This window comes from Dermacentor silvarum, chromosome 2 (genome assembly GCF_013339745.2).
Source record: "Dermacentor silvarum isolate Dsil-2018 chromosome 2, BIME_Dsil_1.4, whole genome shotgun sequence".
Taxonomy (NCBI): Eukaryota; Metazoa; Arthropoda; class Arachnida; order Ixodida; family Ixodidae; genus Dermacentor; species Dermacentor silvarum.
The window spans coordinates 245,680,813-245,698,119 of record NC_051155.1 but is presented as its reverse complement, the minus strand read 5'-3'; the positions used below and the strand labels follow the sequence as shown (position 1 = coordinate 245,698,119).

Below are 17,307 nucleotides of genomic sequence, written 5' to 3'. Positions count from 1 at the left end.
GTTTGTAGTACAATGTGAAAGTCCCTAACTGCACTGCTGTGTTCTAAAACACTTCCTGTTTTGTATCATAACATCTAATGACCGAGACATGGGCACAGGGCATGCAAAGCCAGGAGATGCTGGCAACTTGCTATGTTGATGAATGTAGCAGAAGAAATGGCTTACCTTGGTCCCATTGCTATCAGCGTACTCCAGGCCAAAGTAGTCCACTTCAAGCAAGTTGATGACTCGGCAGACTTGGTCAAACAGAACACGCCCAGCCGCCTTGTACTGAAATCAAAGGACAGTTTATTCATCACACAACAGCTACATAGATTATGAATGTACAAATGAACAGTTTTGGAACACAAAATTTGAAACAAGATATTGGCAGGAGCATGACTTTCAGTGTCCAACGTTTTGCATTACAAAATAGTGCGTTTAAACACTCGCACTGTATAGCAACATAGTCGTAGTCACAACATTGCTACACATGTTAGCTTTATCAGACTTGGACAGCTTATTTTGACAGACAAGCACCCATTTTTCTCTTCTACTTAAAGGGGCCCTAAAACACTTTTCTAACTAATCATAGAATGGCCTTCTCACAAATCTCGTGCTGAAAAATTTTGTTGACTCCTTCAACCATAAGTGGAGTTGAGCGTTGCGACGCCAAAAGGGGTTGTTGCAGCACGCCACTGCCATCTCGAAGGCCCCGCACAGCTGACACAGCTACGCACAGTGCAAAGATGAAATAATTTTTCTGTCTTTTTGAGATCAGAGACATATATTTTTCAATTATTTATTTCAAAGTTAGCAGTTATGTATTACTGAGAATGCTCTCGCGATCACGAAATTAGGCAATAGTGTTGGTGGGCCAGCCGCTTTCGATGATGCTGCATGACGGCATTGCAGAAGCGAGAGAAAACTATTTTGTAGCGTGAACTACACTGGCCGAGGTTGAGCAGTTTCGCGTGGCTCCTGGAGAGCTGTGCTGCACATGCGCGAGCTGGTGCGCCGAAGCCGTCGCCGCCGCCAGCTGCGTATATCCTGGCATAGCCGAGCTAAGCCACTGCTAATTTTTTCAATGTTTTTGACACGAGACCGTAAATTTTCTGCTGCATGCAGTGCAGTAATATTTGGCTCACATGTTCCCAGCATCAACGTTTTCTTACTATGTTCAAAAAGTGTTTCAGGGCCGCTTTAAAAAGGTCCTACGGCATTCTTTTTCCTGCCAAGTGTTGTCCCACAATGGGTTTCTTGTATGGTCCCGAGATGAATGCAAAAGGAATTATAAAAATTGACACCATCAAGCAAAATTTATTCGACTTACAAATTCAAAATAAAAGTGCACAATACAAAAAAAAAAGAGGCATACCCTTTCACATTTCATTCACCCAGCAAAGACTTGCGCTGTTCATAAAACACAGCCCAATTTCTGACAGGTGTTGTTACTATGGTTACATCTGCTACATGTGTGACACATTAGCGCAGCACTAGAAGCTAGATCTTGCGACACTTTGTTCAACCACAACACCTGAGAAATGTTTTATGTCGAGTCACTGTCCTCACAGAAGGGAAAAAAATTTAAAGACATATAGTATACTCTATTGAGTGTCGCTGCTGACACCTTCCTCACAATTATAGCTTGCTCTAGTTGACATTGGTGCCAAAAGAAGGCACCACCAGTTCTGCAGTGTACACCTATGTCTCTGGTGAGTTGGCATTCTGTAAACTGTAATATGTTTATGGACAGGCCAACATACTCTAATGAGTTTCTCTCGTATAATAGAACTCGCATGCAGGATGCTTCATATAAACGAGAAGCTATATGTCATCCCATACGATGAAACACCTGTGGAAAAGCCTGAATTGCCACCAAGCTTGATGTGACGTAAGATGAAGAGCATGCTTTCTGTAAGCCACTGGATAGCACATCTATTGTCAGTTGCAAACATATTGAATTTATATTGCACACAAGTGAGACCTTTTTGTAGTTCTAAAAAGCGTAAAACGCACTTTTCTAAAAAAATTAATCATTACATGCACAACATTAACCCACCCCAACCAATCATCAAAATGCACAGTATAAGACCTACATGTCACATGCCTTCTGCCTCGCATCTAATGCCTATAATTGCTGGTGTGGAATGCTGCTGTCGGCACAGAAACTGTGTTCTGGAGCAAATTAAAGGGACACTAAAGAGAAAAATGGTTTGAGCTGTGTTAATTAAGTTTTCACAATACCAAAAAAGCCACTCTTAGTGCAAGAGGATGCTTGGTAAGCAAGAAAAGATGCAAAAACGAAAGACGGGTGGCGACAATAACTCGACATTTCCTCACCAGCTCACCATGAAGTCATGAATTTTAATGCCATATGCTTAGACCTAGTTAAATTTTCATCGGTAGAAATGGACTACATTGCATTCTGAGAGAGCCTAAGACTGAAGTTATGAAGTTTCAAGAACTTTTACTTAACCACAGCAGCCGAAATGCAAAAAGGTAGTTTGCAATGCGTGACGTCACAGTGATCTACCAGCCATGTGGTTTCGGCACAAAATTTTTAAATGGCACTTTGACCGTAATTTTCTCTTCCGATAATCAACTTATTACTGCAAAATCAATGAAAGTAGAGTTTTTCAAGAATACTTTCCAAGAGTACAAAGGGGCCACTGTCATAGGATTTACAACCGCACACTCACCGTGTCCTGTCACAGTACGAGCACTGAGACGCCTAAAAGTGTACTGGCAGGCCTTTAAAGCCATTTTGGACGTGGCTGTGGCAATTTGAGCCCTTGAGGGCAGTTACCCCAGGCATACATTCGTTTTTTCGGACTGCCAGATTTTTTGGACATCCTTGCGGTCCATAGGGAGCCCGAAAAATCAGACGTTGACTGTAACAAACAGCAGCTCACAAAAGTTGCGATTTGGCTTAAACAAGGCTAAAAAATTTGAATATACAAGTCTGCCTCTAACTTCCACATCCCGAATTATAAGCAAGACAAGTGGAGTGCGCTGTTAAATTACTCATTTGGCACAGACATAAGGCCTGGGTGTTTGCCACATGTGAGATTGGTGAGGTTTTTTCATATTCCTCCCAACATACTTGATGAGAATTCCCTGCATCTTGAAATGTGACACAGAGGGCCAGCTGCTTGACATTATAGGAACAAGTTGCAGTGTAGACCAAGTACCAAGTCAAGTAAGTTTGGCCACTTTCAGTTTGCCAGCACAGCACCATTCCAATCCCAAGGTATGAACAGATTTTGACATGTACACAATTTTGTGCCACAGGATGGCAACAGCACAATGTTACCAACGCCAACAAGATCAGAAGCTTAACAAGCAAAAACAAAGTAAATTTAAGGGAACTTGAGAATTAAATCTGCAGTTCAATGTACAAAAGATTATTAAGCTGAAACCTGCTCTCTTCTTCATTGCTGCAGTGGCTGGACAACTGCAGTGTCACCAAGATGCACCAACTTTTAGCAACTCACCTGCACATTGAACGTGTTCACTGTGTCATCGAGCAAGTGCACCTGGACAGCCAGGTTGCGGCCTGCCCCCACCGCTGGCCGGAGGTCCTCCTCCTTAGGGGGGCTGCTGGGAGACCCCCCCTCGGAATGGCGCCCAGCCATGGGCTGCCACTGTCACCTGGCCACCATCTGCTCAGCGCACCTCCTGCACATAGCAGCACCAGCTTAAAAGGATAGACTGGTGAAACTGGCATGCTAGTCTGATGCTAGACTAATGGGCTAGTGATGAGACTGGTATGGCATTGCGCTATACGACGCAGCCCCAGCTCGCACCTTGTGCATGTTTACTACACTGCACCCAAGCTGATGACCTTTTGCGGATGTTGCAGACAAAGCTGGGGATTTGCTTAAACTTGAGGATGTGGTTCAAGTATCCATAATCATTCATGAGGATAACATGGCACACAAGGTAGAAGAAAGAACTGGTACCACAGGCGCTTACTCGCAACTGAAGTTTCACTGACTACACCTTTGATTGACAAACTTTCCATCATAAAAGTCGCATGATTCACAGAAGACTAGATGCTTCGCCATCACTCTGGAATGCTCAAGAAAGTCCAAGAAGCACTGAATGGGGATCCAACTTGCTGTGCCCTGCAAGGATACTGCCACAACAGCTGGCCAAAAAGAATGCCGCTCCCAGTTTTGCTTGGATTTATTGGTCAGAAAATGACTACCTCATGTTTTGCAACCAGCTTCTTCTCCAAGGCCAACATCTCATTAGAAATGAAGTAATTTAACAACTCCATGACTAACGTCAGGGCGTAGTTAGACACAGACCTTTGGCATGCCAAACTGTATGGTGGCCTGGTCTCAGTCAGCAGCTGTCAAATTTTAGTGACAGTTGTCAGGAATGCTTGCAACATGTCATGGTGCCTGCACCTGACGATGGTGAGAATGAGGGCACTTGGTGGTCGGCAGGTATGACGCAAGTGTGCACATCACCTCCAAGATTTTTCAGTGCACCGTGAGAAGCCATGGGTCACGGTTAATCTTGGAGGTCATGCCAAAAAGTTGTGCATTCTAAGTCATGTATCACTTTCAGTGAGCGGAAATGGCAGTGTTTTTTTCTATTTCAGTATCAAAAACGTCTACTTGTACGGGCCTTTCGCAATGCATACATTCATATTCCAAACGTAACATCCTGCATAGAGGCTGCTCTATATCTCCAATATCTGAGACCATGCATTTTACGCGACCCAAAATTTTGTTGCAGGTGGTTTTAACACTATGAGATTTAATGCTGAATCAATCTTCATCTCGTATATCAAAGCTGTCCCACCAATTATGGTGTCACTCATGCTAGTGCTAGGTGCAGTGCACAAATTCACCTCCATACAGTGGTGCAACATTTGACATTTCAGTGCATTCTATGTCCTGATGGATGCAGTAAGATAAATTATAACTTGAAATATGTTGCTGCTGTTCAATATAAATACTAATTGTAATTCAATATAGGCATTACTGTGGAATACTTGTGTTTGCTAATATACACTCCGACCAATATCACCGATATCTGCCTCCCGCAAATTCAGGTAGAGAACATTGATGTGAAGAACTTTCTTCTCCAATGTGCCTCTAATATTTGTGAGCAGAAATAGCTTCTCTGGAGCATATTCCAACCAGTGGGTCACTCTGGCTGTGCAAACAGGTCTGGACCAACTGCCTTTGGGTTGGTTTTCAAAAATGGTGGTTGTAAAAGCCATTCAATTTTGTCACTGTGATTTAAATATATTTAAAGGCAATTACTCATGCCTATTGGAGTCTTGCTGCAAGAGTGGAACAAAAACCACCAATAAATGCTACCCCCTCTCCCAAGTGATGCTCATTCCCAAAGAGTCCATAAAAATTATCCGTGAAGTGGTGTGACATTACTGGATACACAAGATTTAAGTGCACTCTGTCCAGTCTGAGAGCGCAAGATATTGGAAAACTTGACTTGGACATGGCTTTAACATAATAAAATAGCTGCAGCTGTGTAAATGATGCAAAGTAGAAATTAATACTCCACAAAATGGCACAATAAACATTACTATGGACACTACTCAAATAAAAAGGGTAAATAAACAACAATAAACCACAACTGAAACAAACCTTTAACCAACACAGAGTTCACTTCTTGTATTAAGTGACTCATTGGTGACAACATCAGCATTTGCTATAACTACATATAATAATAATAAGATAACATCTTACATTTTTACTTTTTACCCTGAAAAAAAAACTGTGAAAACATGACAAGGAAGCAGACACAGATGCAGCGCTACATCGTGTCTGCTTCCTTGCCTTGTTTTCGTGCTGTTTTACCACTATGACCATTTAACCAGCTTACGTTTGTATCCTACTGCCCTTCACTGTAGACTAAACCAGTGTGACGCGTGCAAAACTGGCAGTCAGTCGTATATTCAAAATGTCATGGCTCACTGGGCATTGTATCAAGACAGCCTTTGCTCCCCAACATTTCTATGCTGACTGAACCACTGCCATAAAACCATTCCCCAAAATTAATTGCAAACCATTCTATGCCGTCAGCTGTGTCAGTTGCTAGTTTTTGTGAGTTTGCATCTCAAGGACTACTAAGCTGCACCCACTTTGCACCCTGCCTCGCAGTTCCTTACAACTACCAAGTGGGAGAAGTAGTGCTGTATGCATGGGAATGCTAGGAAATGGGGAATTGAGATTAAGAGATCCAGGACACCCCAAGTGAAGGGCAAAAAGTGTTTCGTATGTCACAATAGCTAACTTCTAAAACAGAGTGTAAAATGCTGTTTTTCATTTAGCATTATGAAATAGATTTTTTAATTCAAAACATCGGATTCATAAAGTTGGAGGAAAGACTTGAAGATCAGCGCTCAATGTGCCAGTTTCAATCATATTTCACTGGTTTGTTCACTTAATGATTGTAATATACGTAAGAAAATAATTAATAGATATTACGAGACCCAAGGATTTTTTTTTTTTTTCGTTTTGAGAAAGCCTTATTTGTGTGGTTTTATATATGAGCATGAACTAGGCCAAGCCATATTCAAAACAAGCAAACCACCCGGAGAGACAGCACAAATTTGAAAGCTCGCACAGACGATGGTACTAGGCTACTGGTTCACATGACCACTGGTTGCGGTATTTAACTGTATTGGCCAGCAACGAAAGCTAAAAAAAATAATAATAATAATAAGGTGCTTCTGGTAGAATTTGGTTGCTGAGCCATTATTACAGAGTAATGCATGATGAAACATTGGCCCGATTGCTGCCTCTATGATCAACACACATTTCTCGAAAGTACGACGACGTCAAAATTATATCATCACGACTTGTAACATAGTTGATACACTAATTTTACGTTTCGCAAAAGCTACTAAACTTCTAACTCTGTTTGAAAATAAACTTCGTTAAACAACCAAGACATCAATAGAGAATAGTGCATTTTCCTTCTTCATACGACAATCTTTCTTTCAAGGTTACGTTGCCATCCGTATGCACAGCTGTTGAAATTACACATAAAACAAGTCGCTACCGGAAAAACAAAGGACCGGAAAAATTTTTGATTAGCGATTTGCGCGTTAAAATAATTATTTTTGCGCTTGGCGCACTACGATGACAGCCCGTCTTGAAGCCCCGACTGACAAATGTAACCAGGGGAATTAGGGGCACAAGCTCACGATCCGGTACCAAGTTCTCGCCTGACTGCCTGGCGCCTGAAGGATGGTGCGAGACGAAAAGGGTAAAAGGGTGTCGCTACGGTTCCGAGCAGCCGGATCTGACAATTAAGCCGAACATTTGGTTGCGCTCGGAACAGTATACAAAAAAAAAAAAAAAAAAAAAAAAGTTAAAGCGAAAAGCTACATCGACCCGGTACCGCAGCCGCAATCACTTATGACATGAGGAGTTATATATACCTTAAAAATTAGAAAATCACAAGCACTCCAAAGGGACTACAGTCCAGCGAAATAAAATTCCGGCACTTAGATCACTCAGTAGACAACGCCTCGTTTTTGGTTGCATAGTGGCAGAGGAAAAACTCATCTGGGAACTTAAAAGAAGGCAGCGCAGGTAGGTTAGTAGCACTATACTAGCTGCTTACCGATGTTTTATCATTCATCTTGTACGAAGATCGCACCGCATGCATCATACAAAACAACCACAAGAGTGAAAGAACGTAATACAGCGTACTGCCGTTTACATGCAACGCTCGCACACACAACCACACAACTGATAAACATCTGCAAAAAAGGAAAGAGGGAAAAAAAAAAAAAAAAAAAGCAGTTGCTTAATAAGAGGCCGCTGATTCGCCATTTAATAACGTTTAGTGTAGTAATAAATTTGAGAACGTTCAGGCATACCGTATTTATTCAGTTGACTATTTTTATAAACCTCTATAGTTATTTCGTATAAAATGTATATTATATTATGGATTTGAAATACTATAAAAATGATGAGTGTAGGCTGGCTGTTATGTTAAGTAGCGATGTAATCGCGCAGCACTTTGCCTAAATTTCCTTCATGACGTTTTTTGATAGCGTATCGGTCAAAGAGCTTTAGCCGCGTTAGCATCTAACTGCTTTGCGAAAAGAATTACGAAAAAAAGCACATCAGCTTGACATGTTTTTTTTTTTTTTTTTTTGGTTTCGTTATGCCATTTCGGAAAACTGGCGCTGTCGTGCTCTTGTATGTAAGTTATGAATGCCGAGAAGTGGTGGGTAATGTTAATCTCGTGTGGTGGGATAGAGTTTCCTGTATGTACGAATCATGAGGCCGAGGTGGGGCACGGAGCGGCAGTAGCGCCAGGCAAAAGTTGCTCTTGCCATAACAACAACAAAATGTGACGTCACCGCAGTAAACCATAGCTAGCCGTGCCGAGCAGCAGCCAGTAGCCAGCGTCAAATCAGCTGTGGTGTGCCGTGCGCGTTATCTGTGCCCGCCCGTCCCCTAAGCTTATCTTCTATACAAAAATGTCAACATGGAGCAGGTAAAAGCTAAGAAGAAATCTCGAAAGAAGCAACCTCTCCTGCCTGCTGAAACTTCCATAGGATCAGCTTCTGTGACAACAAATGTTAAAGGAAGTGATGCCGTAAACAAACCATTGTGTGACGGTGAGGCTGTCGACGCATCTTCTCAGCACCCTGGCGATAACTGCGACGCAACTTTCGCAGCGCGTGAAGAGTGTCCATCTGTGAACCCGGGCACCGCCGATTTGCATTTATATGCTGAAGCCGACCATGAGCAACACAACGAAGCTGGCCACTTGAGAACCAGTGCCGGACGTGTAACGGAAACGATATCGGAAGTTTCGCCTGAGGAACCGACTGCCTGTGATGATACTGACTTACGACAGAGCGATGAGGCGCTTAGTACTGCGCAGCTGGCGATGGCACCGACCACGACAGTTCCACCTGAGGTGCCAACTGAAGAGCTTAGTACTGCGCAGCTGGCGATGGCGCCGATCTCGACAGTTGAACCTGAGGTACCAACTGCCCCTGCTGAAACTTTCGACAGCCATTACGCATTTCCCAGCTCCCCTAGTGCGAAGAGCGCAGTGCGCTTCCATGTTTCAGGCATCGAAGAAAGTGCTGCTGTCACGGCCCTTAGTGATGATTCGCTTGGAAGAAACAAAAGCGTTGGCAGGCTGTACCCTGAGCTTTCAGAGATTCCCGACAATCGAACGTGCATGCGTCCATTCACAGAAGAGCAAGTAATGGCTTTGTACGAAAATGCCTGGCTAAAAGAAAGAACAACCATAGTGGGGGAATTTGTGAGCCTTAATCAAGAAAAAAGGTTGAATCACCACGAACTGTACAAGCTGTTGGAGAGCTACTTGCGGTCCAGGGAACTCTTAGCTGCGACAGTGTGCAGTGTGCGCGAACTCGAAGGAGACGTTGGGAAGCACGAGACATGCGTGTGGGACATTGTGCCAGATGTTGTCACTGGGAAAGGGAGGTGTGCAGATAACAAGCGAGTTACTGGAGAGCATTACTTTCAGCGTGCCCTGTATAATGATGATGTGGCATCTCTCATGGCGTCATCGTCTAAGGAGCTACTCAAGTTACTCAGGGAGAAGCATGTCTTGTACATGCACAATGCTAGCACTCTCCGGGTCCAAATCGATTACTACTTTCAACTGATCCTGGATATTGCTACATTTCGGGACATACCAAAGAACATGCCTATTAGCACTGGGACACAGCCACAACTAACAGAAGGTGTTGCTGAGCTGAGAACATGCATTAGTGTGCTCTTTGTGTTTTTGAGAAAGGCTGTTCAAGACGAAGTGTTTGTGAATGATGTGCAGTCGTGGCTGCGTATGCTGGCTAGCCTCTTGTTACGTGTAGCCTCATTAGCAGACCACTTCTTCTTGCTAAGCCATGTGTTGCGTTGCCCTCCAGGAATACACAAGTGGGCTATCAGCTTGGTCCAAGTGCCCAGTCCCTTGCCATGGCCTGAGCACACTGACTGGCACCAAGCTACCTTGGGCTGCCCGCAGCTGGACTATGCCCTAGCGGCTCTGGCTACAGTTATGTCACCAATAGAGCAACGTGAAGAGTACCTGCAACCGCTGCAGAGTGCCTTGGAGGCTGCTGCCGGACAAGATCCCTGGGTAGTGCTGGACTCTGATGGTGAAGAGGATGAGCCACCTTCGGTGGTTCATTGGAGGGAAAATGATGTGGTGGCTCTGGTGAATCAGGTGCCTTTTGCCGCTATCTTTCAACACCTCCTCTTTGTAATACCCGAAGACTATGATGTGACTAGAAGTTCAGAGCAAAGTGTTCTTAAGCTGATCGCGGTGGCATCGCAGCTGGTCTCAATCTTCCATACTGGTCTAAAGACATACAACCACTCAAGATACAGGCAGTTAACAAAAAGAATCAGTCGCTTGATTCGTCACACAGTTCAGTATGTGTCCGACCACTGGAGGAGCTTCCGGCTCATGCAAGCACAAAGTGCGAGTGACTCGGCCCTTCTGATGCGGCTTCAAGTTGAGTATGATCAGTTCTTTCTGCGTGCAGTAAACTGCATATTCTATTCGCAGAGCACAGGTGCCTGGCAGTTTATGGCTGTCCTTCCATATACTTCAGTGTCCACTGTTATGCTCTGGCAGTTGCTGTGGCTCCTGCACAACAGTTACCAAGAGGAGGTGCAGCAAAAACTTTTAGCTCCAAGTGAAATCTGTGAAAAGCTGCAAGACAAAGGCCATAAGCTCTGCTTTGAAGAAAAACTGTGCAATATGCTTCAGTCAGAAGTGTTTTTCTTGATGACTTCATTTGCTAACATGGCTGCATCACGTGAGGAGGAAGGGCGTGCCTTCACACACATAGTGGCTATAGAAATTTTTCAGATTACTTACCTGAACCGGAACCTAAGACAGCAGTTTGCTAAAGAGGGACGAGACCTACTGTCATCACTTGCACAGAAACAACCATGTGTTGTGTCAGTGCTACTAGATGCAATTGATGACCACATGATGGCACTGGGCATAATGGCATGCTACCTAATGCAAGCCATGCCACTACACTTATGGCTGCCTGACAAACAAGACCAGGATGTAATTGCCCATTTTCTTCTCTATTACCCGCTTGACTCGCCGCAGAGCCAGCTGGCTCGACTACTGATTGAGAACCTCAATTATGGCTTTGGTGAACAGGGCCAACTTTTTCTTGATCAAAGCCTGCACCAACAACTTGCATTGCTATTGCTCGAAGCCTACGAAAAGATTTGTGTGCCATTTGAAGCAGCAGGGTATGTTTACAAACAGGTCCGCTACTTGTCCTACTTGGCCACAGGCACTGGCGAGTCTTCTACACCCATGGGATTTGTCTCCTGGATCTGGACAATCATGTTTCGATTAAAGCTGCATGCTTTTGACAGTGACCATCAAGCCCAGCTTCGTCTTATCTTGGATGAAAATCCTCCCCAAGACATTGCACCTGACTTAGAACAGTGTGAGTGGCTACACCCAATTTTTAGGGCCAGCAAGGACCTCTGCCCTCCGGCCATCTTTTTGTCCATTTCTGTGGGAAGTGTCGGCCACTATAGGGACCAAGTGCTTACCACTGGCCTTAAGCTCCTATCAACCCTCACACTTGGTGAGCAATTTGCAGCAGCAGTAAAGTGTATGCGCCACATTCTGCCACTCTTCTACTTGCGTCAAGAGATGCTCACAGCCAGCCAGCAGTTTTTAGAAGATTTACAGCGCTTAGTGTTGGCTGACAACACATACGTGGCAGCAGCTAAAAGCCTTGTGGGATCAGAGCAGCCAGGTTGCGTGCTGAAGCAGCTTGCTGCTACAATGACCAGTCACGTCTGCCAAGCAAAACGCTGGGGCCTTCCGTCACTGCCCATCAAGCTTTGGATATTGCTGCTCTTTCACCTCCCAGACATCCCCATGCACAGGGCAGTGTACAAAACCAAGGGCAGGGAAAATGTCATGTACCTTCTAGATGTTCTGGTGCAGCTGGCTTATTTCGAGGCAGACTGTCTCGAGAGTGTAATAGCACAGCTTACAGAACTGCTTGCCAACCTTGCTGCGCCAGCAGCATCGCAGTCAATGGTGAGGACAGTGTTCTCCTATGTGCTAGGCAGCCAGATTGCCTCTTGGCCAGCCATAGTACCCCTACACTCTGTGCCACAGTTTCCTTGGTTTGCCTTGGCGGGAATGCTTGCAGAAGCCCAGGTGCCCGAAGTAGCCTCTGCTTGGAAAGCTGTTCTCTCTAACATGGCACAGTCGCCGCAGCTCTCAGTTGAAATCGTTGTCAGAAAAACAATGCAAGCACCCCTGGATGTTCTCTTGCTGTACCGGTGGGCCCATCAGGCCTTACAAACCAAAGGAGACCACCAAGCTCTGCCTCTGATATGGCAACAGTTTTTCTTTCTCTACCTGCAGAGATGCCCCAATGGCAACAGTGTGGGCCCACGTTTTTTTGAGAGTGCGAAGTACTTTCCTTTGCTGAAAAAGATCAAGCGGCGATTAAATGAGTTAGCAGACCATTGGTTCCAACAGTGTGCAATCGAAGAAGGAGCATCAAAAAACCTCTGTGAGATGCTGCTCAAGATGTATCGAACATTTGGCTTATGGCTGGAAGAGCCTCGTCTTCAGGCCACCAGTATTGACTTTAGTGCCCTGCCCTCTCAATATTGCCCTGAAGCACTGTGTGCTATCATTCAAGGAAACAACCAGCCTTGGCATCAGCTTGTCTCCATGGAGCAAGGGCGACATGAGCTCCAGAGCCTACATCTGGCAGAGGAGCCACATGTCAGCCGCCCTTGCAGAAACAGGCAGCCCTGTGAGGATGCTCCTGAAGAGCGCATCATATCTCGGCTCAAGACATATGAAGGGCCAATGCCAGCACCCGCTGTGCCAACTTTGCGACCCATTATTCCTGCTGCGCCTTGCCTTGCACCACAAGTGCAGGAGATGGTGTCCACTCAGCTGAGAGTGCTACAAGGCCAGGCGAGCACAGTTATTGGCCAGCTAGACAAGCTAACCAAGCTGGATCGTGTCTGCCGAGAGGAGCTGCTGCCTGCCCTCTATGACAATGTCTCTGCTTATGTGCACCTGGCTGTGCCTTGTGACTATCACGAAGAGTGCAAAGGCCCCCTTCACCTGAGATTGCAGTACTATGAAGCTCGTCAGGCTATGGGAATTCTGCACAAGATTGAACAGAACAGAACTGAGTGGATTGCCACCCTGACAGAGCTGCAGCGTCCCCCACCACATGCCAGCTGCTGTGCACACGTGCAGCTAGAAGCTTGCCTTACCCAGTTGGTTCAACGGCACCGGCAAGCCTCTTCAGCCAACAAGGAAGCCCTAGAGGCTCTTGGCAGTCAGTTGTTTTTCGATTTGGTCGGATCACTGCACAATGAGATGGTGGAGCATGCACCCACAAGACAGTTCATAACATTGTGCCTGGACATGGTAGGAGAAGAGTTTGTGTCCAACCGGGCTAACCAATGTCTACCTGTGCTGCTAGCAATCCTTAATGACCCAAGCACAGTGGGTCATGTAGCGCCTTTTTTCAGTCCAGCAGCAGCAAATGAAGACCAGTATGCCCTTATGTACCAGTCTGTGAGTTCGTGCATTGTCCCAAGGCTGTATAATGCCGTCTTTGTGCTGTTGACCAAGTTTGAATTGCCATGTTGGCTGACTAGCTGTCAACCCAATAGAGCTGTACGGGAGCAGTTGCTGGAGTCTGTGGAGGTGGCTTTATGCAAATGTGGCGTTAATCCACCAGAAGCTTTGTTGCCACTAGTTGAAGTGTTCCATGTGCATCTGCATAACTTGCTACAGTTTCACTTCCCTGACCACTATTCAGTGGTTCTTGCTATGCTTCTCAGAGGCACAGTGTCCTGCTCCATTCCTGTGACTACCTGGGGTATCTTTCTGCAGGCACTTGGCTACTGCATGCCTGATGAAGTAGCAATGGCATATGATGAGGAGTATGCAAAACATCAGTACTTCCTGTCTTTGGCTGAAACAACAGACACTATAAATGCCACAGTTAAAAGTTTTGTGGCACTGAGAAAATCCGATGCATCCACAGTTAAAAATGGCTTATACAGTCGAGTGAAACCTTTTCTGCCTGTGTTGCCTCGCTTCTTCGCTGTCACCACATACTGCTATATTTGGGAAAATGTCAAGGCTCCGAATGACAACTTGCAAGAAGCTGCAAAGACTGTGCTGCTGCTCTATGGGCCCTGGCTGGAATTAAGTGAGGGCAAGAGCATTTGTGCACCATGGCTACCAGGAGATGCTAAAGAGGCTGCCAGTATGGCCAACTCTCTGGCTGCTGCACTGAACTTTTTCCACCGTTGCTGCCACAACACTTGGAATGTCAATGTCCTGTCACTTGTCTGGCAGCACTATTTTGTCAAGTATGTATGGACCAACCCTCCAGAATATGTTATTGTTACACTGCAAGCTGCTCTTGGCACACTGCCATGGTCACAGTTTTCTCCCTCTGTGGATGACATGAGGCTGGCTTGCAAGCTCTTGGAAGAAAAATACTCCCGCCACTTAGCCTTCTTGGTAAAAGTTTTTGTGGAAGTGCCTTGGAAAGAGCGCCTTCATCACGCTCAGCAATTAATGCCTGAATGTGTAGTGGAGTATTACTCATGTTTTGCTGAACTTGTAGCCACTCTTGCTTGGCGTGAAGATATGACCACATTCATAGCTAGCGCACTTGGCTCCCTGTACGAGCATGAATGGGGCATCCTTCCTGTAGAACTGGTTCACCGCATCCAGAAGACATTTGCCTGCAACTGTGACGTGTACCAACTTGTGAAACAGAGTAGCTGCACTAGCAGGACGATGCTAGAGTTCATGGCGGTCGTGTCATGCATGGTACCTGGCAGCAGCAGCAGAGACCCAAACAAGCAACTTGCATTTGTGAGCTTACTTGTAGAACTTTATGGGCCCGCTTTGCCAGTAGCTGATGTCCAAGATGTGGCACTGCTGCTGCCACAGCTCCTGGATCAGTGTCAGTCAGTGCAAAGCTCCGTGGCAATTCTGGGTCGGGCCCTCTCTCTCCTTGACAGTGCCAGCAAGGGCAGTGCTCAAGAACAAGCATTGCGTGGAGGCTTGCTACCCTGGTTTGACACACGCTCAGGACATCCAGTTCTGTTGGCCATTCTAGCAGCAGCCTGCACCAGCCTTGCCTCGGTGCATCACCTTGTGTTTGTGACTGAGGCTTGTCTTTCAGCATTCTTTGAGGGAAATGCTGCCGCTGATGGTGGCTGGGGGCAGGCAGCAGGTGCTTTCCGGGTGCCAGAGTTGACTGTGGCTGTCTTCAGGGAAGAGTGTGCTTGCCAGGCTGCACATCTGACCCAGTTGTGCTATGTGCTGCACTGTTTGCCACAGTGCCGCTGCCCCGAGGACGAGCGCATTCTGTTGGACCAGCTGGCCGATTGGGTTTCTCAAGGCCGGGCTGGTGGAGAGTCTGAACCTAAGCTGCTGCTGTTGTGGGCCAAGCTTCTGGCCTTGAGCTTTCGCCAGCTCGACTTTGGCAGCAGTCTGCAAGCAATAGATAATCTCCTGGCAAATCTCTGCTCAACACTGGGCGTTTTGGGTGAAGATCGTGACACAGGTGGCCTTCTTGGAGCTCTGGGTATGGGTCGTCGGTCGACAGTGTCCTTGCGGTTCAGATTCTGCTGCCGTGCTGTGGCTGCCTTTGTGGCTGCACGACTGGCAGATAACACTGTACTTGCAAGTCAAACCCTCTCACGACTTCAAATCCTACAGACTACCAAAGCCTACCTGCCACTGCAGCAGGAGATCCAAGAAGCATTGAACCTTGTGCAAGACTCCAGCCTCACCTTGAGAGACAGCCTGCACCTTATTCAGACCCTTGTGAACTTTTTTTACTGTGAGAAGGCCTTCCTGCGAATCCTCTTTTTTGGCATCATGTAATTGTGTGTGCTGGACTTTTTAGAAAATTCTGCTTTACGATTCCAAGATGTATAAATTGTGGTGCAGTATCGTGCAATATAATGTTAGAAGTTAAATTTTAATGGCTATCAATGTTTTGAGTACTCGTTTCTTAAAAGGACCCCACAGTCATTACCGTTCTGTATACATACAGCGACAGGATGTGACCTAACCTCTTTTTCATGGTGCAGTAACAATTGATGCAAGAAATTAGACCAGACACAGTGACACCACAGCCTATGACAAACGAAATGGTACAATAGCTTGCCTTCTTTCCGAGCTGTGTCATGCATTCAAGCCACTACCATTCGTTCTGTTGGTTCAGAAAAAGTGTGCTCAGACTTGCATATGTGTTTGGCGATTCTTTCCTTTGTGTCATAGATGGGCATATATCTTTGTATAAATTAATGCCTTTGAATGGCGGTTCAAGCCATGCTTTTATATGTGGTGCGCACATTCAGGACAGTACCGTTCTTTCTATTGGTTCAGAAAAAGTGTGCTCAGTCTTGAATACATGTTTGGCAATTGTTTCCTCATAGATGGGCAAATATCTTTGTATAGATTAATGCCATTTAATGGCGGTTCAGTCCATGCTTTTATATCTGGTGCGTGCATTGTAAGTGAAATTAAATGCAGGTACCATTGCAGATATTATGTTTTACTTATTTACGACATATAGTAAACTCTAAAAATAGGCAACAGCAGTGAGGGCAATAAATACATAATTGACACAACACAAAACGATGTTGCAGTCAAAACATCCAAAAAGTGCAACTGCAAATGAATACACAGATGACAAATTTTGGGAGAAATAGGAACATAAACAGTACATAGGTAAGGACTAAAGGCAACGGCCAAGTATACCTTAGGGCAGTGTTCAGAATAGCATTAAAAAAAACAAAACAATCCAGATGTTCAGTAAACCTTTTTTTCTTTCTTTCCCTGGCACTGCATAATGTCGTTTGAAGATAGACTCAAAATCTGCCCAGTTTTCTTTAATTTGCGTAGACATACAAAGACATATAAAGAAGATTTGGTGGAACTAATTTATACCTAATTTTTTATGAAGATGTGGCGTGGAGATTGGAGATTGTAGCGAATGTGTTAAAGAGCATGCATTTAAACAGCCGTGGCCTAGTTGTAGACCGCCTGCCTCGGTTGTGGGTTCGATTTGCCACCTCCACCGGGCACCCACGGGTTCAACTGGGCTCAAGTGTACCCCAGCCTGACATTCGGCTTTCTTCAGGGGTGATGCGCTTGGGAAAGGAGCCTGCACCCTAAGTTCCGATCGTAACCCTCATGAGCACAAAAAAAAAAAAAAAATGTTTGCACTCATGTGGAGCCCCAAATGCACCTATTGAGGTGGGTACACCTGTG

At 45.4% G+C, this 17,307-nt stretch overlaps 2 protein-coding genes across 2 annotated transcripts in view; one reads left to right on the top strand and one right to left on the bottom strand.

The window, feature by feature from the left end:
- The window catches only part of LOC119443034 (FERM, ARHGEF and pleckstrin domain-containing protein 2-like), a 128,821-nt gene extending 121,094 nt beyond the window's left edge, over nt 1-7,727 (bottom strand). Inside the window, exons 1-3 of the mRNA XM_037708160.2 lie at nt 7,597-7,727; nt 3,477-3,660; nt 166-270 (exon numbers count right to left, since the gene is read on the bottom strand). Coding sequence (XP_037564088.1) covers nt 166-270; nt 3,477-3,617 — 246 coding nt within the window. The 5' untranslated portion in view covers nt 3,618-3,660; nt 7,597-7,727. The remainder of the gene's footprint in view (nt 1-165; nt 271-3,476; nt 3,661-7,596) is intronic.
- Nucleotides 7,728-8,253: 526 nt separating this feature from the next.
- LOC119443033 (ectopic P granules protein 5 homolog) lies at nt 8,254-16,566 on the top strand. The gene has a single exon (XM_037708159.2). The coding sequence runs from the start codon at nt 8,473-8,475 to the stop codon at nt 15,910-15,912; it is 7,440 nt and encodes a 2,479-aa protein (XP_037564087.1). The 5' UTR covers nt 8,254-8,472; the 3' UTR covers nt 15,913-16,566.
- Nucleotides 16,567-17,307: the final 741 nt, after the last annotated feature.